The sequence below is a fragment of the Tachypleus tridentatus genome, chromosome 13 (assembly GCF_004210375.1).
Source record: "Tachypleus tridentatus isolate NWPU-2018 chromosome 13, ASM421037v1, whole genome shotgun sequence".
In the NCBI taxonomy this organism is placed as follows: domain Eukaryota; kingdom Metazoa; phylum Arthropoda; class Merostomata; order Xiphosura; family Limulidae; genus Tachypleus; species Tachypleus tridentatus.
This window is the reverse complement of record NC_134837.1, coordinates 172485772-172512057: the sequence shown is the minus strand read 5'-3', so window position 1 is coordinate 172512057 and position 26286 is coordinate 172485772. Positions and strand designations below refer to the sequence as shown.

The 26286-nt window shown below is 34.0% G+C and overlaps 1 protein-coding gene across 3 annotated transcripts in view; it reads right to left on the bottom strand.

Moving 5' to 3' along the window:
- Window positions 1–26286, bottom strand: part of LOC143236860 (bicaudal D-related protein homolog) — a 59178-nt gene that overhangs the window by 9804 nt on the left and 23088 nt on the right. For 2 of the 3 annotated variants that reach the window (XM_076475490.1, XM_076475491.1), the window contains exons 2-10: window positions 20322–20537; window positions 9227–9343; window positions 6707–6853; window positions 6310–6486; window positions 5557–5700; window positions 4748–4957; window positions 3983–4108; window positions 3587–3723; window positions 3188–3308 (exon numbers count right to left, since the gene is read on the bottom strand). In XM_076475490.1, coding sequence (XP_076331605.1) covers window positions 3188–3308; window positions 3587–3723; window positions 3983–4108; window positions 4748–4957; window positions 5557–5700; window positions 6310–6486; window positions 6707–6853; window positions 9227–9343; window positions 20322–20537 — 1395 coding nt within the window. The remainder of the gene's footprint in view (window positions 1–3187; window positions 3309–3586; window positions 3724–3982; window positions 4109–4747; window positions 4958–5556; window positions 5701–6309; window positions 6487–6706; window positions 6854–9226; window positions 9344–20321; window positions 20538–26286) is intronic. The other variant, XM_076475492.1, reaches the window with a different exon arrangement.

Here is a 26286-nt window from a genome sequence, read left to right as displayed (position 1 = left end):
AAGTGACGTCTCCAATCTTGAATCCATTGCATTTCCAAAAGTTTGATCATGCGTATGATTACCAAAACAAAAAAACACGTGATATTACTTGGTGGCAGATCCTTACAGTTTCTGGTAAAATTACTTTGGAAATAAAAAATCTTCATTCTGATATAGACCTCAGTGGCTGGGTTGTAAGTTTATGTACTTACAACGTTAAAATACAGGGTTCGATTCCCCAGGGTGAACAAAGTGTAGATAACCTATAATGCAGCTTTGCACTACAAATAACAGCAACAAAAACTTTCTGATGCTAACACTTTAACTGCTAGTTTTAAAGGAATATTGGGCAAATATTTCACACAGGGTTGAGTGCGTTATATTACAAAAATGCTGAATATGCAAATCAGTATGTCACACGACAACCACAGCCGATATAAAGTTGAGGTGGAACAAAATGTATCAGAACTACATTTTGACACTAGTTGATTGCTTTGGGAAGGGTATGAAACAACCCATTCCAAAAAAAAATGTACATATACTCAGTTTGTAAAGCTGTGTTTGCAATTTATAATAAAACAGTCAATCATTGATAAAGAGTAGCCCAAGAACTGACAGTGGATGATGCTGACTAGTTGCCTTTCCTCTAGTCTACCACTTCAAAGCTAGGTACGACTAGGACAGACAGTCTTTGAATAGTTTTGCACAAAACAAACATTAATTTAAATGACTGAGGTGTAATCCTAGGTATAGAGGTTTGACCAATTAATATGCAATGTATGGCTAGCAACAATCATGAAATAACAAATAATTAATCTGGTACATATGTGATCACGTGCTATGAATAGTTAAACATTATGGTCAGTGGCTACTTTATTAAGTACACCTGCTCTTTAACGCAAATAGGCAAAAGCTGCAACTCAGTATATAAAGCATGCAGATATGGTTAAGAGATTCTGTTGCTGTTCAATCAAACATTAGAATGGGAAAGGCGTGTGATCTAAGCGACTTTGTCCGTGAAATGATTGTTGGTGCCAGACGTGGTGGTTCCAGCATCTCAGAAACTGTTGACCTCCTGAGATTTTCATGCACTACAATCTTTAGAGTAAATTTACAGAGAATAGTGATAAAATCAAACAAAACAAAAAAAAAAAAAACATCCAGTGAGCAGCAGTTCTGTGGGCAAAAACATCTTGTTAATGAGAGAGGTCAGAGGATAATTGCCAGATTCATTGAAGATGATGGGAAGGCCACAAATACTCAAATAACTACTCTTTACAACAGTGGTGTGCAGAAGGGCATCCCTGACTGCACAACTTGTAGAACCTTGAAGCTGATGGGCTACAGCAGCAGATGACCATGCTGGGTTCCACTCCAATCAGTTAAGAACAGAAACATCTATACAGTGGGCATGAGATCACCAAAACTGAACTATTGAAGATTGGAAAAAATATTGCCTAGTTTGATGAATCTCAATTTCTGCTGTGATATATAGATGGTAGAGTCAGAATTTGGTACAAGCAGTATGAATCCATAGATACATTCTGCCTTGTGTCAACAGTACAGGCTGGTGGTGGTGGTGTAATGGTGTGGGGAATGTTTTCTTAGCACACATTAGGCTCCTTAATACCAATAAAGCATCATTTGAATGTCACATCCCTTCATAACAGCAGGCTACCAGTTTTCAAATGGCTACTTCCAGCAGGATAATGTGCCATGTCACAAAGCACACATCATCTCAAGTTGGTTCCACAAACATGACAGTGACTCCAGTGTACTCAAATGGCCTGCACAGTCCCCAGATCTCAATTCAATAGAGCAACTTTGGGATGAGGTGGAATGGGAGGTTTGTAGAATGAATGTGCGGCCAACAAATCTGCAGGAACTGCATTATGCTATTAAATCAGCATGGATTAAAATCCCTGAGGAATGTTTCCACCACCTTGTTGAATCCATGCTGTGAAGAATTCAGGCTGTTCTGGAGGTAAAAGAGGGTCATACCCAGTACTAGACAGTACTAAAATAGATAAACTTGAGACACTAAAATATATGTTACATTCATATCTGTGATGAACATTTTTCTGTGTAATTAGTGTTAACATCATAGTGGGGTTAAAATCACATAATTTAATTTACAACTACTGAACTAGGGATTTCACATAATATGAGTTTGTATTACTATGGATTGTCTAAGCGATTAGATAATAGAAGTAATTAATTAAACACTATTTAATATTTGTAGTGCATATTGGTGTAGTATTAATTAAACAAATTAATAAGAATGAAAAAAACATTCTTGTTATTATATAACTTAAAATTAAATGCATAGACAGCACATGATTTTCTTGGGAGAGTGTAATTCTACTTAGAATAATTCTTTCCTATTCATGGTGCTTATTTCTTACATATAATGATAAAACTGTACATTTTTGGCAATACTTCGATGATAAACATGTTATGGTAAAATAAGCATTACTACAAGTTTTAAAAATAAACTGGATACTATTTATTCACTTTTAATAGATATTTATATATGCATCATAATTAAACCTAAGTAAATTCCCTTTTGATAACACTTTGCACCATATTATGTAAGGTGATAACTGGCATTTGGGCTATTCACCTGAAGCACAGTATTGTATTCTATCAAATTGGCTTAGAATATGTAAGTGGGAAAAAGCAACTACATCTTTCTGAAGTGTAGTTAGTTGTTCTAGCATAAATGAAAATATGAAGAATTTATTCTTGCCAAAACAATATGGCACTTGCCTAGTCAGTAAAGCATGGAATGGTGTAACACATTCACAAAGAATTGAGAAACGTGACAACTGGCTATTCAGTATGTTTGTGCTTAAAGTATTAATTTTGCTGTTAACCTGCAAGTGGATATAGTGGCTCATGGAATCAATATTCCATTTGTGATGCTAAAGGAGGTTTGTTTCAAGACACTTCTGTGGTGATGCCCTTGTAATGTTCTCATTTAAACAAAACCAGAAAATAGGATCAACAGTTACTAAATACAGTTACTTTGATGTATGTTAACGTAGCATTTCACCTAATAAATTGGTAGGTAAATTATCTCCCACTGTTTTAATTGCTGTAATAATTCCCCTTTTAAAAAAAACAACAGGATTAGCAGTCATTAGGTGAAACCCCTTTGGTGTATATTAATGTAGTATTTCACCTAATAAATTAGTAGATAAATTACCTGCCACTGTTCTAGTTGCTGTGATAATTCCACTTTTTGTTGAACAGCTTCCATAAGCTGGCTGTTAATGTGCATCATGTCAATCCTGGTTTTTGCAAGCTGAATCTCAACAGCATTCTTTCTATATAAGAATAACATATCAAAAATCACACACACAAGTATATATATGCATTAGAAATTTAAATTCTATATTTTAATAACATTTCTCCAGTCATTAATTCTTTGATATTTCTTATGAAACTACAATACCAAATTGATCAAATATCTAAAATAAGGGAAATATTTGTAATTGATTTTTGAAGATTAATATATGTTTGCAAGACAAAAAATGTCTTAATTGTAATTTCAGTGCCTTTTGTGAAATATTTGAATGACAAACACAAATAATTAAATGAATACCGTCCCACAGCTCCATCACGAACTTCCCATGCTTTCTTAACAATTTCGTCTTTGGCTATTTTACTGTTTCCTATATCATCTCGTAGTTGATTTCGTTCTATTTTTAGAACATCTATTTCTCTCTCATAAATGGCAACCTAAGAAAAGTAAAAAGAAATCTAACCTGTTATTACAGAGTGCAAAACAAATCACATGTTAATACAAATTTCTCAAGTTTAGAAGTTATTGTTTCTCAATCGATGAAACTTTTGTATTTTCTTGTTTACTACATTTTATCATTTTGATTTTCTCAAGGAAAATATTAAGTGCAATTGTGTTTTGTCAAAATTTTTGTATCTTAGGCATTGAGATTATAACATTGAGATTTGATATTTAATATCTGGTAAAATAACTCACCATTTTTGTAAGTTCTAAGACACTTTGTTCCTTTTTCTTCAGATCATTAGTTTTATCTTTAAGTTCTTTCTGAAGTTTATCCAATAAATCTCTCTCACATGATACTGTCTGACAAGATGAGCAAGGCTGAAAATTAAAATTAATAATATTAAATTAATTATGTTGCAAAGAAAACAAAGCAATTGCTTGCAGCTGATGAAACAAGTAATTTTAATAATATATAAAATAATCAACACCACACATGGTATTGATGTTTGAAAATTATAAAGAGTACTGGTGTACCTCAATACCTACACTTATAATGCAGTTGCTCTTGTTCAAGTTGGGAATAAACTCTGACTAGCTAACACTCAAATAAAGCCATTAAACCTTTAGTAAATATCAATAGTTTTACTTAATTTGATTTAACATAATTAAATTTGAAAAAAAGAAATGTGTACAGAACCCATACGATATAAAATATGTTTACCAACTTCATTTGGGAATAAAATTTAGCTTCACTATCACACAGTAAGATATTTAAATTTATTAAACATAGATAACGTATGTCTGTGGTAACGTGTTTCTAGAATAAAGAACATTAATTGGTAAGTATAATCTTTTTCTAATATAAAATTACATTTTCTTATTCACTCTTCTCATGAAACTTATATCTAGCAATATAAGGATCTGTATAAGCTCTTAAAACATTTGTATTGAAACAAAAGCAAATTATGACATTTCTAGATATAAATAAATAGATCACAAGTTAATGTTAACACTTACTGTTCCACTATAATTGGTAAAAAAGTCATGCATAAGAGTTTGTAATTCTTTAAGCACTGCAGTTAACATCCCTACATGCATGTTATGTGCTTCTACTTCATCTGGTGAAGACTGAATGCCACTGTCCATTGACAAACTATCTCTTCTACTCCTCAAGTCCTCACATAATTGTTTAATCTGGTGGTATATTTCACTTAATTCTTTTCGTAACTGAAAATAAAACATTTATCAATTTTATTACTTTACAGTGAATAAAATTTATTTCACAATTAAAACACTGTGTAATGCACTGTCACAAAGACAAAAGATGAAAGTATTTATAAAAAACAACACAAGTAGTCAAATTAAAGGAAAGTCAAAATGTTATTTCAAGGAACTTTACAACTGCAGTTGGCATGGTCAGTTGCAATATCAAAATATAACTCAGAAATTTCATATATAAATTATATTTTACAACTCTCAATTCAAAATAAAAATAAGAAAAAATAATCACTTTACTTTCCCCCTCATCGAAGGAAAGTGTGATTTTGAAAAACTGAAACTGGTAACTTGACACCTGCTGCTAATGAAGTGACATCAAGAACTGAAATGTTCAACATATCCAGTTAAAAAAAAAATATTATATTGGTCCCATATTATTCTTTGTATTTAAATCTTATGAATACATATTAGTTTTTCCAGTGTCAGTAATCACATATCACATTTACTAATGCAATATTTGTTTGCATTAAATTTTAATGCATATAAAATGCAAGCTATTAATGAACGTTCTGTGGTGCAAGTGGTTTCTTAGGAGCATTTTGTTTTACCTTCCAACTATCCTCTGAGTCTGGAATAGGAAGTCCAGTAAATGGTGACATTTCAGAATCATCACATTCAATATCTTCATCTTCTAAGTCTGCATTGAAACCAACTGATAATCCTGGCTGTGACTGTGACCTATTTATGCCATTCTGTTTATTGAACAACAGTTTAAAATCAAAAATAGTATTAAAAAAATTTAAAAAGTGCACTCCATCTCCATTATGTGTAATAAATGAATTAGTTAATACTTACCAAGGATAAAATTACAAAATATCATTAAAATTTAAAAAAATGCAAATAAAGCAATTGTTACCATTTTCACTTCAATTACACTCATTTAGTTTGTTAAAATCAAACATATTTTTTAGTCTCTAACAATTATCCTACAATTCAAAGGGTTCTGTCATACATATGTGAAAGTTTAATTTTTCTAGCATAAAGAACTGTCACACCCCTCTTATGTATTTAAGGTAGGTAAATACCTATTATAAAGATAAGTAGACTGAATCAATTGTGGTAATATATCTTGCCCAGGGAAATAACATAGCACAGGAGAGCCACAAACACACAACCTACCCATTAACAGTTCCTTCATAATACTGATATGATGAATGACCATGACGTGCATGAAATATTAATCACAAATACTTAAAGCATATTCACATAAATTCTAATAAACATATATGACCACAGTATTCAATAATTCAAGATAAAATTGTGAGTTAAACCTTAAGGTGGAAAATAAACAATGTTTATACCTGACTTCCATTTAATTCATCTTCTGCAAATGAGTGTGATGACATTTCAATTTCATTGTAAATAGACGTTTGCTTAAAACTGGGGGAACTACATCTCTTGAGAACGTTGTCTATTTTTGCTTGTAGATGAGCATTGACATGCTTAAGCTCCTCAATGTCTCTTTGCTGTTTTCGGATCTAAAATTTTGCACAATATCGTTCTCTTACTAACACTTTACAACAATGCAAACAAATATATTGCTACTTAAATTTAAACTGTTTTACAGCAGCAATAAAATATCGATTTTATGACAGGTAAAATACTACTACTACTTAAAACGAGATACATGAAAAAAATCCTAAATTTAGCCAAATATAAGTATTAGTTTCTCCCAAAAAATTAATATGGAAAGTTTACCCGTTGCTCTTGTTCCTTGTTATTACATTCTAACATTGTGATTCGATCTCCAGATTCTTCTAAAGTCAAGCTAAGATTCTCACGTTCCTCTCCAAGACTCTCAACTCTCTGCTCCAGATCATATTTCCTCTTCAATAAGATATCGATCTAGTGAACAAGTTAACTTTATTTATATACGAAGTTTAAATGTGTTTGAATTTCGCGCAAAGCTACACGAGGGCTATCTGCGCTAGCCGTCCCTAATTTAACAGTGTAAGACTAGAGGGAAGGCGGCTAGTTATTAACACCCAACGCCAACTGTTAGGCTACTCTTTTACCATCGAAAAGTGGGATTGACAGGACATTATAACGCCCCCACGACTGAAAGGGCGAGCATGTTTGGTGTAACGGGGATTCGAATCCGCGACCTTCAGATTATGAGTCAAGCGCCTTAACCACCTGGCCATGCCGGGCCAAGTTTAAAAGAGGAGTATATGTCTAATATCTTATGTATATAGGCCCGGCATGGCCAAGCGTGTTAAGGCGCTTGACTAAACATGCTCGCCCTTTCAGCCGTGGGGGCGTTATAATGTAACGGTCAATCCCACTATTCGTTGGTAAAAGAGTAGCCCAAGAGTTTACGGTGGGTGGTGATGACTAGCTGCCTTCCCTCTAGTCTTACACTTCTAAATTAGGGACGGCTAGCACAGATAGCTCTCAAGTAGCTTTGTACGAAATTCAAAAACAAAGAAACAAACTTTTACCAACGAATAGTGGGATTGACCGAACATTATACCACTCCCACGGCAGAAAGGGAGAACATGTTTGGTGCGATAGGGATTTGAACCCGCGACCTTCAGATTACGAGTTGAGTGCCTGAACCACCTGGTCGTGCCGAGCCAGCTGTATAAAGTTATGTTCAGTCTAACTTTAATATGTATCACTTTTTCTAAATGTGTTAGGCCAGCTGGTTAGGGAATTCTACTGAGGGTGACGGGGATTCGAACCCGCAACCCTAAACTTACGATTTGAACGCCGTAACCACCTGGCCATGCAAGGCCCAGTGAAACTTTATGCTGATCCACAGTGGGGTATACAAAAGGACTAATTAAACTAGTGTTTACAAATTCGTAACATCATTAGTACGTTATAGCACGTTAGTTGTCTTAATGTTAATTATAACATTGTGTACGGTCAACTTGGAAGGAATGAATATTAGTTGCGCGGCACACTGTATAAAAAAAATCGAAACGAGACAGCTGGTAACCTTTGCAGTATCGTAGCTCTTTGAACTTGACCTATACTTTAGCAATGGCAGCAAGTCTAGCTATGAATACTTTTATGCATAAAAATAATCAACGAATACGCAATATATATATAAAAACTATTCTTTCACATAAGACTTTTGTGCGCATGTTTTAGCTTTAGTAATTACTGCTTATTATTTAGACAGACGGAGACTGACCAGGAGAACTATTAATCTAACTTACTGTAGTGAACTGGACGTAGCTATTGCACACTTATTTTCTGTAAAGAAGACTCCTGTCCACTGAGCATGCCTCGGTTGGTCAGTGGTAAGTTTTCGGATTTACAGCGTTAAAATCTTGAGTTCATTTCTTGTTATGGACAGAACGCAGTTAGCCTACTATGTAGCTTTACGCTAAACAAACAACAACCCTCTTATCACCCAATCAGAGTTCGCATAATAGCCCGCGTGCACATATACATCATACGTAGTGCTATTTTTTTTAGCTCCATGTAAGGATTTGAACTTCTACTCATCAACCAGAAGCCTGGGTGCACTCAAAATCTTATACATGTTATATACATATACATAGAGTTTCTTATACACAATTGTATCTGAAGAGATAAATCTACATACAGACATAAGAAATATGTCAGATATATTCAGTAACAGTAACTTGTTCATTCATTTTGATGTTCGAAATTGAAAAAAAAAATAAAATAAAATATTGATAATTATAAGATAAATAAATTATACTGTCTGATGCAGTTTAGCTAACTAGAGAAATGCTAAAATTATTTTGTTTTGATTTTTTGTCACCAATTCCCGATACAATACACTTACTAATTTTTATTGTAGCTGTCCATTTCATAGCAAAAAATTCAGTTGTTCAGTTTCAAAGGTTCGATAAATTATTCACGGCTTAGCTTTTTCATATTATTTATTAAAATGGAGTTTAATCTGTGCCATTTAATATTATACGGATTGTTCTTGTGTCTTTATTACATCTTCTATCGAAATTTTGGATTCGTAGCATAGAGCCGGAAACATCAAGAGGCAGACAACTGTGATGACACAAATCCTTAACTGGGAGCTATCAACAACACTGATAGAATAAAAACAATTCCTGTTCTGACATGAATTATTAAAGACAAAACAAAAAAGTTTCTCAGTTACATTCAATTTGCTGAAGGTAAATAATTATAAACAATAAAAAGAGTAACGTACAACATATTAAAGTTTCTCAAACAAATTGTAAGTACAGTTATAATATAAATATCCGAATAAATGTATACCTCTTCCCTAAGTCCTTCCAACTGCGACACGTGGTCAGTAAAGTTCGAACATCGGACGGTGAATTGCTGTCGTAGTACCTTTAGCTGTCCAGTTAGGTATTCTTCTGACTTGTTAGCCTAAAATAACATAAACATTTAGAAATATCTATAAACAGTAGATAAGTTTTACAGAAAGTTGTATGCCTTAATTAATTTCGATACATATATTTCAAAGTTATACCTGTTTTTGTTTTCTATAATTGGTTGCCAAAGTAAACCGGTTAGCTTGTGTGTGTAGTAATCCCTTTTTGTATAACATGTTAAAGTATTAACCCACTAGATGTCGCTAGCATTCTCAACATTAAAGTTGTTGTTGGTGTGTGGTTAGTTAAGCATCATAGATTTTAGCCTGATAACAATATTTGTTTGTTTAGAATTAATCACAAAGCTACACAATGGGCCATCTGTGCTCTGTCCACCAGGGGTATCGAAACTTAATTTTTAACAGTGTGAGTTCGCAGACATAGCGCTGTGCCACTGGGGGAACTGATAAGAATAAAGCAGAAAATTAATTATCTCATATTACTCCAAATAATATTAAATATTACAAAAATATAGTTAGAAGTACTCAGTACATAATACAGCGAGATAATTTTGTACATATTTATACGAACATAAAAGCTTTTATTTTTGTAATAAATATTTCACTTCTTGTCATACTCGTTCACTTTTTATTGAGTTAATACAGATTATCACAATATGCTATTGTTTTTCAATTACCAATTTATTTATCTCAAACTACACTGTAGTTATACATAAAAGCATTAACCTTCTATATATTCAACTTGTAGTACACAATAACAAACTCTTTGTCATTTTTAACATACGAAAGCCTCATTTATTTGTGGTTGTAGAAAGTAAGTCTTATATTCACATTATTTTTAAAATTATTTCACCCTTTATACGGAAAAATAAGAATTTCTGGTTTCACTTTTTCCTCAAGGACTAAGTGTAGCTTACTGATTAGCGTGTCGGCGGGACAAGGGTTCGTGAGCTTTCAGTTTTTAATGTGATTAATACTAAACATGATTCGCAGTTTCAGCTGTGGATCAGTTATAATAATGATGCTCGATTGTTTTATTCAGTTAAGAATAGTTGTTTCGGTCCGCCATGGCCAAGCGTGTTGAGGTGTTCGACTCGTAATCCGAGGGTCGCGGGTTCAAATCTCCATTGCACCAAACATGTTCACCCTTTCAGCCGTGGGAGCGTTATACTGTTTGGTCAATCCCACTATTCGTTGGTAAAAGAGTATCCCAAGAGTTTACGGTGGGTTGTGATGACTAGCTGCCTTCCCTCTAGTCTTACACTACTAAATTAGGGACGGCTAGCACAGATAGCCCTCGAGTAACTTTGCGCGAAATTCAAAACAAACAAACAAATAGCTGTTTCAGGCGACTGGTGCTGCCAATTGGTTGCTATCCCTCTGATTCGCAGTTCAAAATAAAAAATAGTTAAGCCTAAACCACCTGGGTCTCTGGCGTAGATATAAATAACACTAGACTAGACGTCACGTGATTTGGGGCATGCCAAGCAGCCGCCATTGTTAAGTGTTAGCTTTTAAAATCCGTCGGTTGAATTCACAATGGCAAGGCGATTTCATTTCGCAACTAATGGCCATTTTCCATACAAGCAAGACGTGTGGATAATTTTGTTATTTGATTTTAATAAACGTTTTGTATCAGGATAAGCTACAATGTATTTTAACTTAGAAATTAGTGCAAAAATCTGTCACAAAACACACACACACACATATATATATATATATCTGATCTGTCATATGAAGAAGGCATTCTATTTTAGCTAGGAAGGAAATCTCAAGATTAAAATCTATTCTTTTTCATCAGTGCTTATTACTTGTCACAGATAAATATACATATAAAATATTGTTTCCCATGGACAAAAGGTGGCGCGTCATGTCCTTTTCTGAGTGGGGGATGTTATTTATGTATCTGCACCTCGAAACTTTGATATTCTTAAATGAAGTAGACTAACTTGTTTGATCATTTTGTAGGCTAGTTGTAAGAGGAATATCTAGGAAACTACAGCAGGTGCACAACACTTTTTACGAGAAAATGTGATTAAAATCATGAAAAGTTCAGGTATTAACATTGGGATTTGAGATCATATTTGAAGAGATCAAGTCGAGTGCGTTCTAAAAATATATTGTTTTGCGTATTGTTCTGTTATCTTATAAACTATATAACAAACTAACAATATATTCAAGGGAGTCCACGTTTTTTGTACAACCTAAATTTTCAGAACCAGGACATTTTCTCGTCATGGACACTTCAATACAGTTCATAATGGTCCTTTTTCAGCTTATATAAATTTACGATTATATAATAATTTTACTCTTCCAGGAATTATAACAGAAAATTAAAAGATTAAAATATAAATCAAATGTTCATTCAGTATCCTTTTCTTCTTTAATTCAGAAAACAGGTATGTAGTTAATGTAAGCCCCAGAGTAATTTCACAAATCTTACAAATATTATTAAGTAGAGAAATACCAAGGACATAGGCCTGATCTTTCCAACTGAGTACACTATAGTGGATTAGTTTCAAGGAATATATTTATCTATGGCATAATCAACAATTAAATGTGCAATTCATATACTAGTCAAATTATGCTATTTCATTTGAGAATAATCTCTGCAGTATCTTGCTTTCATTTGAACATGCAAATACACAATCGGGTTTGTGCAAAGCAATTATACATCAAATAACTTAACTGATATTACGCATATACATTAGAATTAAATGTAACAAAAAGCATGTATGTATATATTGTGATAACACTAGGCTCAATCTTTTTAAACACTTTATACATCACACTTACACTGTTTCTTCTTTTTTATTCAAGCAACACAAAATATTTTCGGACACTTGTACAGCAAACTGATTATTTATCATAATAGCACTGACAGATTAAGGATTTTGGACTGAAAGGGGTCACTTACAAAAACTTTAATCTCTCATGTAATTCTGAGATTGAGCCTACTGACAGTATTAGGCTTATGTTTGAATTGCTTACGGTTAAGCCATAACGTCACTAATCAGACTAGCCACTAGACGTCTTAAACAATACAAATTAAACAAAATTTTCTCGCTTATCCATTAAGTGAAGTGGTATACTTAATAAACTTCTACCTTCACACTCTGTGATAACATCAAAAGTGAATGTTCAAAGGATTTTTATCTGTAGATAGCGTATGTTTTTGCGGCATCTATGTATAATTTGACCGGCCAGCAGATGATATTAGAATGTAGTGGATTATTATTTCAACTTATGTGAGTACTTAGTATTGTCAGCATTTCAAATAAAAAATTTCCAAACTGTCATCCAGACTTGTGTATGTGACCTACCTTCCAAAAAAGAATGGCATATATACTTTGAAACTAACTGCAAAAATCCACACCAGTTCAATATCGCAACCATGTTCATAGCGATGTTTCCTACTCTAATTTAATATATTATAGAAAAATAACGTTTTGATTACTTCTGGAATGTAACGTCCTCCACCTTTGACTCTTTGTTATGGTATGTGTAGCAGTTAATGCTATAGCATTGTGTTCCCTTTGTTCCCTCGGGTCGTGACTTAGACGACTGTCACTCTCAGCCATTTTATAGTGTCTACCAGTTCGAACTTCAACACATGTAACGACGACCGCAGGCGCACATGCCCCTCAATAACAAAGCGTAGTGACTGGCCAATTTAATGTTATTTATACTTATGGTCTCTGACTTTGCCGCATATTTTCTTAAGCTCAGAAAGTATTTATTTATAAAGATAAAATCTTTTAGACGTTGTAAACATTGAAAATCCACTGGATATATCAAACAAATTAGTTTTGTAAAGATATGTATGTTTGTTTTGTGAATTTATAGTTGAGTTATATATTTTAAGATACGATCAAATATTGTGTGGTAAAACTTTCACAACTTATTGTTGTACTGTATTAGGATATTATGAAGACATAGAGTCTTAGTCAGAGCTATTATCCGTATTTTTCTATTACAAATCTGAACCATCGTAAGGTGACCTTAGGCTTTACTATTTTACTTTGATGTAAATGTGTTTGGACTTCCCCTTTTTCAGTAGTGGTAGTATTCTATACAGATCTATTCAGGTAAGCCAAAACAAGGTACTAAGCGTCGCAAATTTTGTTATCGTTACAAGTTTTTTCATTGTTCTATCGCAATTCTTGGTGGGCCTCTCAGTGTCTCAGCAGCACGTCTGTGGATTTAGAACTCTAGAAACCGGATTTCGATCCCCGTGATAGGCAGAGAACAGAAAGCCTATTGTGTAGCTTTATACCTAACTTGCAACAAACAAACAATTCGTGGTGGTAAGAGAGATAAAGCCGTAAACTGACTGCCCGCAATCAACATATTGAATATTGATTTATGTTATTGTTATTTTGAATTAAGCACAAAGCTCCACAATGAGCTATCTGTGCTCTGCTCACCACGGGTATCGAAACCCGGTTTTTAGCGTTGTAAGTCCGCAGCCATACCACTGAGCCACTGGGAAGGCCATTGATTTATGACCAGACAAGTAAAAAAATAAAACACTGAAAGTTTTGTCTTGGAACTGACTAAGAAATCTGCACCTCTAGTTCATTACTCAAATAGAAACCCCAGCTGGAACACAACAGGGATACTTCAGTTATCTGTTTATTCAATTTTAACAAGTATATACCCTATTTTGATAAAAAGGCAAGTTGTGATCAGGGATAATAACCGTGACTAAGCTGTATAAACAGAATTGTGAAAAAAAAAAGGTGGATATGTCTCGTGAAATTTCGTATATGATCTTGTTTTTGCATGTAGTAACAAAGCTAATATTTTGCGTAAGCTAATCCCCAGTACTTAAATTTTCATTGCTAAAAGTAATGCTTTCAACTCTCTCTGAGAAATGATCACTATGTTAATCCAACCCTCTATTGATTTCTTGTGCTACCGTTATCGCCAATATCTGCAACATCAACCCAGAATTATAACCTAAAGTATTATAATTATAATCTTACTTAATGTTCACGAAGCATAATACGAAATAACAGAGCTAATATAATTCGATGTTATCGCGCATTAAATATTATAGTGAGATTATATATTTTCAATTGCCAAATAAATTTCTCTTTGTTGGTTAATTATTCAGTCATTTCACGAAGCCCAGCATGGTCAGGTGGTTAAGGTACTCGACTCGTAATCCGAGGGTCGCGGGTTCAAATCTCCATCACACGCTCGCTCTTTCAGCCGTGGGGGCGTTATAATGTTACAGTCACTTCCCACTATTCATTGGTAAGAGAAGAGCCCAAGGATTGGTGGGTGGTGATGACTAGCTGCCTTCCCTTTAGGCTTAAACTGCAAAATTAGAAATGGTTAGCGCATATAGCCCTCGTGTAGCTTTGCGCGAAATTCAAAAAACAATCAAACAAAACAGCCAAATCTACAACAATGACAAATTCTTACTAGTAGCCGACATGAAAGCTAAGGATGGAGGAAGAGGTCTTGTACGCCTGACCCTCCTGGGTATTCAAAAATTAAACATACCCAAATAACCACAAAGAAAAAGCGAATCAATAGCCGCTTATACGCATTTAAATAAAGCGGTGTTCGGTCAGTGAGCTCGGTTGACACAAGACCACCTGGTCGAAGCATATTCTGCTCTTTCCAAAAAATATAAAATAAAACAAATGGAGATAATCCTGTGTTACTACTGGCACTCTTTACTTTTATTCTTTGCCTTTCAACCAGTTAAATAAATAACACTGTAATAAACTCTAATCTCTTTTAGTCTTTCTCAATATATTTAATTTTGTGTTAAATATAGTTTATCGATACAAATAAGTTATTTTCGTCCCCGGCCCGGCATGGCCAAGCGTGTTAAGGTGCTGTGAGGGTCGCGGGTTTGCATCCCCGTCGCGCCAAACATGCTCGCCCTTTCAGCCGTGGGGGCGTTATAATGTTACGATCAATCCCACTATTCGTTGGTAAAAGAGTAGCCCAAGAGTTAGCGGTGGGTGGTGATGACTAGCTGCCTTCCTTCTAGTCTTACACTGCTAAATTAGGGACGGCTAGCATAGATAGCCTTCGAGTAGCTTTGTGCGAAATTCAAAAAAAATATTTCGTCCTAAAAATAGACAAACATAACAATTTATTCTGCTTGTTTGTCTTTTTCTAATGTGAAACAAAATTCCGCAATCTTTGTAAATATTTCATGCTTATCGTTCACCCTAACTGGAATCGCTTTTAAGAAGTAACAAGGCGTAGGTTAAAATGTAGGTTTTAAGAAGTAACAAGACGTAGGTTAAAATGTAGGTTTTAAGAAGTAATAAGACGTAGGTTAAAATGTAGGTTTTAAGAAGTAACAAGACGTAGGTTAAAATGTAGGTTTTAAGAAGTAACAAGACGTAGGTTAAAATGTAGGTTTTAAGAAGTAACAAGGCGTAGGTTAAAATGTAGGTTTTAAGAAGTAACAAGACGTAGGTTAAAATGTAGGTTTTAAGAAGTAACAAGACGTAGGTTAAAATGTAGGTTTTAAGAAGTAACAAGACGTAGGTTAAAATGTAGGTTTAAAAGTAACAAGGCGTAGGTTAAAATGTAGGTTTTAAAAGTAACAAGGCGTAGGTTAAAATGTAGGTTTAAAAGTAACAAGGCGTAGGTTAAAATGTAGGTTTTAAGTAACAAGACGTAGGTTAAAATGTAGGTTTTAAAGTAACAAGACGTAGGTTAAAATGTAGGTTTTAAAGTAACAAGACGTAGGTTAAAATGTAGGTTTTAAGTAACAAGGCGTAGGTTAAAATGTAGGTTTAAGTAACAAGGCGTAGGTTAAAATGTAGGTTTTAAGTAACAAGACGTAGGTTAAAATGTAGGTTTAAAAGTAACAAGGCGTAGGTTAAAATGTAGGTTTAAAGTAACAAGGCGTAGGTTAAAATGTAGGTTTTAAATAGACGTAACAAGGCGTAGGTTAAAATGTAGGTTTTAAAGTAAATAACAGGCGTAGGTTAAAATGTAGGTTTAAAAGTAACAAGGCGTAGGTTAAAATGTAGGTTTAAAGTAACAAGGCGTAGGTTAAAATGTAGGTTTTAAAGTAACAAGGCGTAGGTTAAAATGTAGGTTTAAAGTAACAAGACGTAGGTTAAAATGTAGGTTTAAAGTAACAAGGCGTAGGTTAAAATGTAGGTTTAAAAGTAACAAGACGTAGGTTAAAATGTAGGTTTTAAAGTAACAAGACGTAGGTTAAAATGTAGGTTTTAAAGTAACAAGGCGTAGGTTAAAATGTAGGTTTAAAGTAACAAGGCGTAGGTTAAAATGTAGGTTTTAAAGTAACAAGGCGTAGGTTAAAATGTAGGTTTTAAAGTAACAAGGCGTAGGTTAAAATGTAGGTTTTAAAGTAACAAGGCGTAGGTTAAAATGTAGGTTTTAAGTAACAAGGCGTAGGTTAAAATGTAGGTTTAAAAGTAACAAGACGTAGGTTAAAATGTAGGTTTAAAAGTAACAAGACGTAGGTTAAAATGTAGGTTTTAAGTAAGTAACAAGACGTAGGTTAAAATGTAGGTTTAAAGTAACAAGGCGTAGGTTAAAATGTAGGTTTAAAAGTAACAAGGCGTAGGTTAAAATGTAGGTTTAAGAAGTAACAAGGCGTAGGTTAAAATGTAGGTTTAAAGTAACAAGGCGTAGGTTAAAATGTAGGTTTAAAGTAACAAGGCGTAGGTTAAAATGTAGGTTTTAAGTAACAACACGTAGGTTAAAATGTAGGTTTAAAATAAAGTAACAAGTTAAAATGTAGGTTTAAAATGTAGGTTAAAATGTAGGTTTTAAAGTAACAAGGCGTAGGTTAAAATGTAGGTTTTAAAAGTAACAAGACGTAGGTTAAAATGTAGGTTTTAAGTAACAAGGCGTAGGTTAAAATGTAGGTTTTAAAGTAACAAGGCGTAGGTTAAAATGTAGGTTTTAAAAGTAACAAGGCGTAGGTTAAAATGTAGGTTTAAAATAACAAGGCGTAGGTTAAAATGTAGGTTTAAAAGTAACAAGGCGTAGGTTAAAATGTAGGTTTTAAAGTAACAAGGCGTAGGTTAAAATGTAGGTTTAAAGTAACAAGGCGTAGGTTAAAATGTAGGTTTAAAGTAACAAGGCGTAGGTTAAAATGTAGGTTTAAGTAACAAGGCGTAGGTTAAAATGTAGGTTTTAAAAGTAACAAGGCGTAGGTTAAAATGTAGGTTTTAAGTAACAAACGTAGGTTAAAATGTAGGTTTTAAAGTAACAAGACGTAGGTTAAAATGTAGGTTTAAAGTAACAAGACGTAGGTTAAAATGTAGGTTTAAAAGTAACAAGGCGTAGGTTAAAAAGTTTAAAAGTAACAAGGCGTAGGTTAAAATGTAGGTTTAAAGTAACAAGGCGTAGGTTAAAATGTAGGTTTAAAGTAACAAGGCGTAGGTTAAAATGTAGGTTTAAAAGTAACAAGGCGTAGGTTAAAATGTAGGTTTAAATAACAAGACGTAGGTTAAAATGTAGGTTTTAAAGTAACAAGACGTAGGTTAAAATGTAGGTTTAAAAGTAACAAGACGTAGGTTAAAATGTAGGTTTTAAAAGTAACAAGACGTAGGTTAAAATGTAGGTTTAAAAGTAACAAGGCGTAGGTTAAAATGTAGGTTTTAAAAGTAACAAGGCGTAGGTTAAAATGTAGGTTTTAAAAGTAACAAGGCGTAGGTTAAAATGTAGGTTTAAGAAGTAACAAGGCGTAGGTTAAAATGTAGGTTTTAAGAAGTAACAAGGCGTAGGTTAAAATGTAGGTTTTAAGAAGTAACAAGGCGTAGGTTAAAATGTAGGTTTTAAGAAGTAACAAGGCGTAGGTTAAAATGTAGGTTTTAAGAAGTAACAAGGCGTAGGTTAAAATCTGTAGGGATAAGACTGATTCACAAAAATATTTGCTTCAAGGTTAATTTGGTATTCTTGTAACGGTTTTTATTTTTAAGCAGTTTTTGTATGTTTTTCTTACTGTTTGTAAAAAAAGAACACAAAGTCCTGTTTTCTTAATGATAACAAAAACATTTTATCCATTACAAGTTGTAAAAGTTAACTCGGCTAACGATCCTATATAGATTTAAGTTCATCGTAGACGCTAATGAAACAGTGTTCAGGTATATCAGTAAACTGAACTAACTCAGTCAAACATCCCATTATCTCAGACTCAAATTACTAACAGGCTCAATAATTATCTATACCAGCCCAACTCGCATTTGATATGCTCAAATAGTTTTTAAAATGTCAAGAAAGTTCGAGTCATATAGTCATGCCAGTTAATCTGTGTTAAACCTCCATTTGGTCAAACAGAAATAAAGGGTGTTCGGAAAGCCACTGTGCACTTATATATTTATTAACAGACATGTTTCAATGTAGAATACAGGAGGTAAATATGAATGATGTTGAAAGTGCCCCCGTTGGCATCAATACAGGCCTGGATCCTTCTTATTATGTTTCTAAACACCGCTAACAGCTGCTGGCTTGAAATAGACTGAATAAAATATGATTACAAAACTACACAGTGACTTTCCGAACACCCTGTACAAACGTCTAAATTAAAACAAATGAAAGCCTAAAGTTACTGTGATTCACAGCAGCGCGTGCAACACAATTCGATGAAGTACATCTTCAATATTACACAAAGAACATTAATATCGGGGTCAACTATTGTTTCGTTTTCTTTAAATTTCGTGTTTTTAAAAGCTGTCTTTTCAAATACATTTTATAGAAACGACTGTATAGAGAGAGGTAGGCAGATTTAGCTGTGAGGAATTTCTTCAAAAATCAATACATTATAATGGGGTCCGGCATGGCCAGGTGGCTAAGGCACTCAACTCGTAATTTGAGGATCGCGGATTCCAATCCCGTGACACCACACATGCTCACCATTTCAGACGTGGGGTGGGGTGTTATTATGTGACAGATAATCATACTATTCGCTGGTAAAAGAGTAGTCCAAGAGTTGGCGGTGGGTGATGACTAGCTGCCTTTCCTCTAGTCTAACACTGCTAAATTAGGGACGGCTAGCGCAGATAGCTCTCGAGTAGCTTTGCGCAAATTTTTAAAAAAGCAAACAAACTAACTTAAGATATATTTCCGCAAAGCACCTCGTCAAATTTATCTGCAGTTTATAATAGCAGGTGTTCCACTACACTAACACTTAATATTTTATCAGTTTATATGAAATGGAATTTAAAAAGAAATAAGTGTGCCGATTTTTGGTTGGTTTGTTTTTAGTTTAAGTACAAAGCTACATGGTCGGCTATCTGTGCTCTTACCCCCACGAGTATCAAACCTTGTTTGAACTGCTGTAAGTCCGAGGTCATGCTGCTGTGACACGGGTAGGGGGGCAGATGTACGTAATTTTGTATTGTGATATGATATTAATACCTTAAAACGAAAAATAAGAAGCACTTCAGAAACGATATGTGTAGAAAAGAGAATGATATATATTCACGTTTGCGAACAGTAAAATATCCCTTAAATAAAAGTAGAAATATTTTCTATTCATAAATTAGAATAAAATAAATAAAAACTACAGTCAAAGTAAGGCTGTGTGAAATACCATAAAAATTCAGAGTTAATATAATAGGAAGCTATAATATTATCACAATTTTGATCATATAAACATTGTGAAAACTAAATCATTTATGAAGTAGAAAGAATTTCACAAAGAAAAAATATATTACATTGTACATGTTAACCAATCATTTTAAATTCATATAATATGTTTAGGTGAAAGCCATACTTGAATATCAACTAAAATGGTAAACATCACTAACTCGAACCTTATACTACAGGGATCAATGGGTAAAATAAAACATTTCAAAGGACAAATGTTACATCCACTGTTAAAAGCAGGGAAAGTTGTTTTAATAAGTATATACAAGGTCAAATACCTCATTTTTCTTTACAAGAGTTAGGAAGCAACTTACAACACACATGTATTGTTAAAAAGACAAAAGACTTGACTGTTTATTTAAACAATAATGGCTAGTTTATAGATACAAACATAATCTTACTCACCTGTCTCAAAGCAATGGAAAGTTTGTGGTTTTGTTCCTGAAGCTCCTGAATTAGTTTTCTTTTTTCTCTTTCGGTCAACTTCAGCGACACCTCGTGGCCTTCAAGTTCGTTCTTCAGCTCTGCAATATCTGCCAAAAGTTCTGCCACGCGACTATCATATTCCCCCTCCACAGAGTCCAGCTTTCTCTTTAAACCATGCTTTTCCTGCTCTAGAAGCTATGTAACATACAGAAATGTAATTATATTATTGCTTGATATTTAATTACCACTGTATCCAAAACCGGTATATTGGAATTCAAAAAAATGAGAAGAGAGTCAATTGATAAAAAAGTGGCTGTGTAATGTTATTTTTCATCTGCATTGTGTCAAGATTAAATGTGTTCAATTCACTTTGATGAAGTCCAAATGGCCTGGCATGGCCAGGTGACTAGCGCTCTCGAGTCGTGAGTTCGAATGCCTCTCCCACTAAATATGTTCACTCTTTCAGCCGTGTAGGCGTTATAATGTTATGGTCAATCCCACTATTAGTTAGTAAAAGGGTAGCTCAAGAGCAAACGGTGAGTGGTGATGATTAGCTGCCTTCCCTCTAGTCTTACACTGCTAAATAATGGAAAGTTAGAGCGGATAGCCCTCGTGTAATTTTGCACCAAGGTAAAAAAAAATAACAGTAACAACAAACATGTCCAAACAGCCATCCCTAAAGAACCATTTGCATTTGAAAACTGTAGGTATTCATAAAACTAATGGAAGCGATATTTCCAGTTGAACAAACACACACTTGACTAACAAAATATAGTCTATAGAAACTGGCTCGGTACTTACAAACCTTACTTATATCTTTATACAAAACGCAAAACAATAAGACCAAAAACCTGGCACGCTGATATTATCATAGCCAGTTTTCCATTAAAAGAAAATGTACACAAAACTACGACAATGATTACAGAAAAGAAATGTTGTTTGTTTGTTATCTGGATTTCGCCCAAAGTTACATGAGGGCTAACGGTGCTAGCCGTACCAAATTTAGAAGTGTAAGACTAGAGGGATGGCAGCTAGTCATCACCACTCACCGCTAACTCTTGAGCTACTCTTTTATCAACGAATAGTGAGATTGACCACATATTATAACGCTCCCATGGCTGAAAGAGCGATCATGTTTTGTATGACTGGGATTTGAACCCGCGACCTTCAGATCACTAATCGCGTGCCTTAACCACCTGGCCATGCCGGGTCACAGCAAATAGAATTTTAAAACAAAATAGTACACTCGGTATAGCGGTTAACCATATTAGTAGTTGAAGCTGTGTTTAGGAATTTAATTTAGTCATCTATTTTTATGAATGCTCCCTGCTAGTAAAGCGGTAAGTTTACGGATTTACAACGCTAAATTCAGGAGTTTGATTACCCTCTGTGGGATCAGCAGATAGCCAGATGTGGCTTTGCTATAAGGAAACACACATTTCTATGAACAAGTCGAATACAAAAAAGAAAGGCAGATGTATTCCTATACAGTATTCTACATCAGAACCAATCCAGATAAAGTTGATTTCTCAGTTGCCTATCCCTAATCCAGACTTTTACAGATGAAGGAAGAAAGTTCAAGGTGACCCAGTCTGTTCCCAACACATGTGAGTGAACGGAATTCAATTATTCGCAAAACAGTAATTAAATTTTATTTTTAGATGCGCCTAGATAATATTGACTATTAGATAATATATAATCTGAAAGCTGTCAGTGCCAAGGTTTTTGCATGTTGCAGATATATGCCAATACGAAAAGTTCAAGGATTATCAAACATGCTAGATTTACATACAAATTATATTAACTTATGATATTGTAATCCATAAGGATAGAATACGCAACAGTGTCCTACATACATAATTATACTACTACATACAGTCACGATAGGTGGCTACTAGGTTAAACTGAAAATTAAACAGAAAATGCAAATATCGATTCGTTTAAATCGTTCAAATTATAGAATATACCTGTTTGTTTGTTTGTTGATAACTAAGTACAAAGCTACACGTGGAGCTATTTGTGCGCTGCCTACCATGGGTAACTAAACCTGTTTTTTTATCATTGTAAATCCGCAAACATACCACCGTGCTACTAAGAGTTTATTAAAAGTTCGAAAGTGCTTTCAAATTTCTAAATAAACGCATATAAGTATTTTAATTTAGGATATTACTTGTTTTAAGTTGTTTTTATTTTTCGTATGGATTCAAAGTTCATTTACACAAAAAAACTACTTGTTAAGTTTGTTGTACAATAATCAACAAACACTTTTATTTGACCTAACACTTTCGACGGACAGAGAGAATTCTTCAGCAGGTAAAGATCCCAGTCTCGCTTGAGACTTAGGAAACAAAATTTTTTGATTTCATATCAGCATATGGAAACAACAATAATAAACTAAAACAATAGGTTTTGTAAATTCAGGACAGGAAATTAACTAAACCAGTTGACTGATGATCAAACTGGTAATAAGATATAAAGAACCACGAAAGTTGTGTTGAAAATCTCTTAAGAGTGGTCAACACCATTTAATATGATATGATAAACAAGGAATTGACTACAGTTTTATGTTTTGTCCTTGTATGTTACTCTTTGAAGTAGGCCTTCTCTGGGGGCTCATTAGTTTATCTCAGGGCTTATAACGCTAAAAATCGGGTTTCGATAATCGCACTGGGTACAGCACACATAGCCCATTGTGTAGCTTTGTACTAAATATCAAACGAAGTCTGAATTAGTTGTTGTAAGGGATAGACGTGTGGAAAAGATAAACATGTAACCAAAATGTTATCTTTTCTCGTGAAAAACAAACAATTCTCCTGCACGGGTGACTCCTTTTGCTTTTGCTACAGAAAAAGATTCTAATTTTTTGTCGCAGAAATAGCTCCCCTTTTTATTATTAGAGAAACAGCGTCTCTTGTTCTTTAAAATATGACCTCGCTGGTTTTTTTTATACAAAACTATCCTTATTGTACCGTTCCCCACCTGCACATTGCACATGACCTTGTGACGCAAACAAAACTAAAGACCCCTGATGAAAGAAGAATTCAGTGTCAGATGAATTAGTTTTTCTTTCTTTCAGTTCAACACTTATTCTCACAGTTACTAAATGAATTGTTTCAATGCATGTGAGAATAACCATAACCATGTCAGGTTAAAACAACTTGCATGCAATATTTGCATCTCTATAAACTACTACTTTTATTTTATTTTTATAATGTTTATTCTGTATTACCCATTTTGTAAACTTTAAAATTCTTTATTTCTTGAGTGATCAAATAAATCGGTGAATGTCTGTTTGTTTGCGATATTCTTGTGAACGTATATATAGGACTAAACATTCCTCATTTTGAATTGATAAACTATAAAGCAGGCAGCTAGTCAACCCTACCAATTGTCAACTCATGGGCTACTGTAATCAGGTTGTGGGAATTGTCCATTACTCTTATAATGCATACATCTTCCTAGAGTGTGGATTGTATATATATATATACACAACTTTTTTGACAACAGAACCTGAACTACAGACCCTCTGATACACACTAATCACCAATTCATGCCCAATACTCAGTGTAACTCATCCTAACGAACTTCCAAAGTGGACATGAGAAGTGTATTAGTATTTCAGAGTTTGAATACGACTACATTAAGTCGCGTAGTGCATTTCCTAATGTGAGAGTCGTGAAGCTTTTTCTGGGGAGTACTATGTTTTCTTTATGCTTTATTTTAGTTTAACTGTATATTAATTTGTAAATAAAATGTTTAATTATGCATTTTATCAATCTTAATACTTAAATTACAGGATTACTTCATATTTTGAAACGAAAATAAGATAACCTTGCATAAAAGTAAATGTGTACTTAATTGTTCATCAGTCTATAAATCTAACCCAAGCATAACAAATTGCTAATTATAACACGTATGTATTGATAAGAAAAGAGCCACATTAAGTTAAAAACATGCAATCAGTATTTCATAGATATCAGTAAAGTTCATTAGTAATTATTTTGTGTAATTAATAAATCACAATTATAAGGCATTTTTGTAGGTTGGGGGGTCCTGAAACTTTTTATTCACACCAAAGGAACCATAGACTAAAATAGTTTGGGAATGAGTGACGTAGTGTATGTTTGTATCTTTCAAAATGCAATTTATCATAGGCCATTTTCTTTCATTTCTTACACGTTCAGATTTGAAAAATATTTTTTTGTCTTCAGTGTGATAAAAGCTATGGGTCAGTAATGGCGTATGCCGTAAAGACATAAAAAACCAAGCCGTTTTTTCGTGTGTATGTCGTGGAGACACGATATGTAAAAACGTTTTCGTTTGTTGCATACTAATATCATTGTAGACTGTTTATAGCAAGATGCCATTATTCCTTGATTTTGAGACAATGTTTCGGGCTCCGTAGTGGTTTGATGAAGAACTCAGCATGGATTCCGAAACGTCATCTTGAAATCAAGAATTTGATTGTTTGGTAGGAAACACAAAGCTACACAATGGACTATTTGTACTCTGCCCACAACGGGTATCGAAACACGGTTTTTAGTGATGATGAGTCCGCAAACACACTACTGTACGACTGTAGTGGCAGAAATCAAGAAAAACGGCAAAAGGGTCCAACAGAAAAAAAAATCATTCCACGTTGAATTTATTGGTTAAATCCACTTTAAAAGAACGCAGCAAAGACAGGAAAGATATTTTATATGTAACAATGAGAAGCAATTACGATCATAAAAAATTATATTTCTTTCTCATTTTCATCACATAAGACGTGAAATTACTACAAAACACACGTGTGTTTTGTAATTTGTTTTCACCATTTGGATTACACAATTGAACATATGAATAATTAAAAGCATAATTTCATTTTAATATAATAATGTATGAAGAGTTAAATGTTTAACGTAATTGTGGTCGCGGGAAATCAGAGCGAAAGTTGTATCAGAAAGTAGGTTAAGTAAGCCCCCTAATAATTATTTATTTCGTGAAAAATAAATCATCCATCTTAAATAACTCAAATTCAATAAAGCATTGTTTCAAATTTGTCGCATGTTTAGTGAAAAAGCATGAAATTTTAAACACGCAGGCGTCCAACCATGCAGACTGAGTGCTGTTCTATTACCTTGTCGAAAAGTGGTATATTTTTCATTATTTGTTGGTGTTGAATTTCCCACAAAGCTACACGAGGCCTATCCACGCTAGCTGCCCCTATTTTTAATTTAGCAGTGAAATATCAGAAAGCAGGCAACTACTTATCACCACCCACCGCCAACTCTTGGGCTGCTCTTTTACCAACGAATAGTGGGATTAACTATCCCATTATAACGTCCACACAGCTGAAAGGGCGGGCACATTTAGTATGACGGGGATTCGAACCCTATCTCTTCAAAATGCGAGTCTAGCGCCCTAACCACTGGCATGCCAGTCCATCTATTTATAGTGCAAACTTACAAATGTGATATCAATTTCTATATTTTAATTCAGAAATTATCTTACATAGTGGGTGCTAGTGTGAGTTCTCAAAATGTGTCTAACCAGAAGTTGTTGTGTGGTTGATTATTTAACAGTTGTTAGAGTGTTAGTGATCTTTGGTTAGCAAGCCAGATTATGAACCCAAGGATTCGCCTTTCCATCCCACCAAATTATGTTAGATATTTTGAGACCATGGGTAATTTATAAGAATAATAGTCAAATTCCATTATTTGATGAGACTATCCAAAGAGACAGCAGTTGTTTAACGTTGTAACAGATGTTTAATTTTGTTCTGGTCAATAGTTGCGTAGCTAGGGTTTTCAGCGCCTGGGGACAAAGTCAGTTTTCGCGTCCTCTAATGACAAAATGTAAGCTATAATTCCTAATTAAGTAACATCAATTTGGCGCCCTCCCACCCCCGATGCTGAGCCCGGGGACAGATTTCCCCCTTGATCCCTAGATATGCCACTGCTAG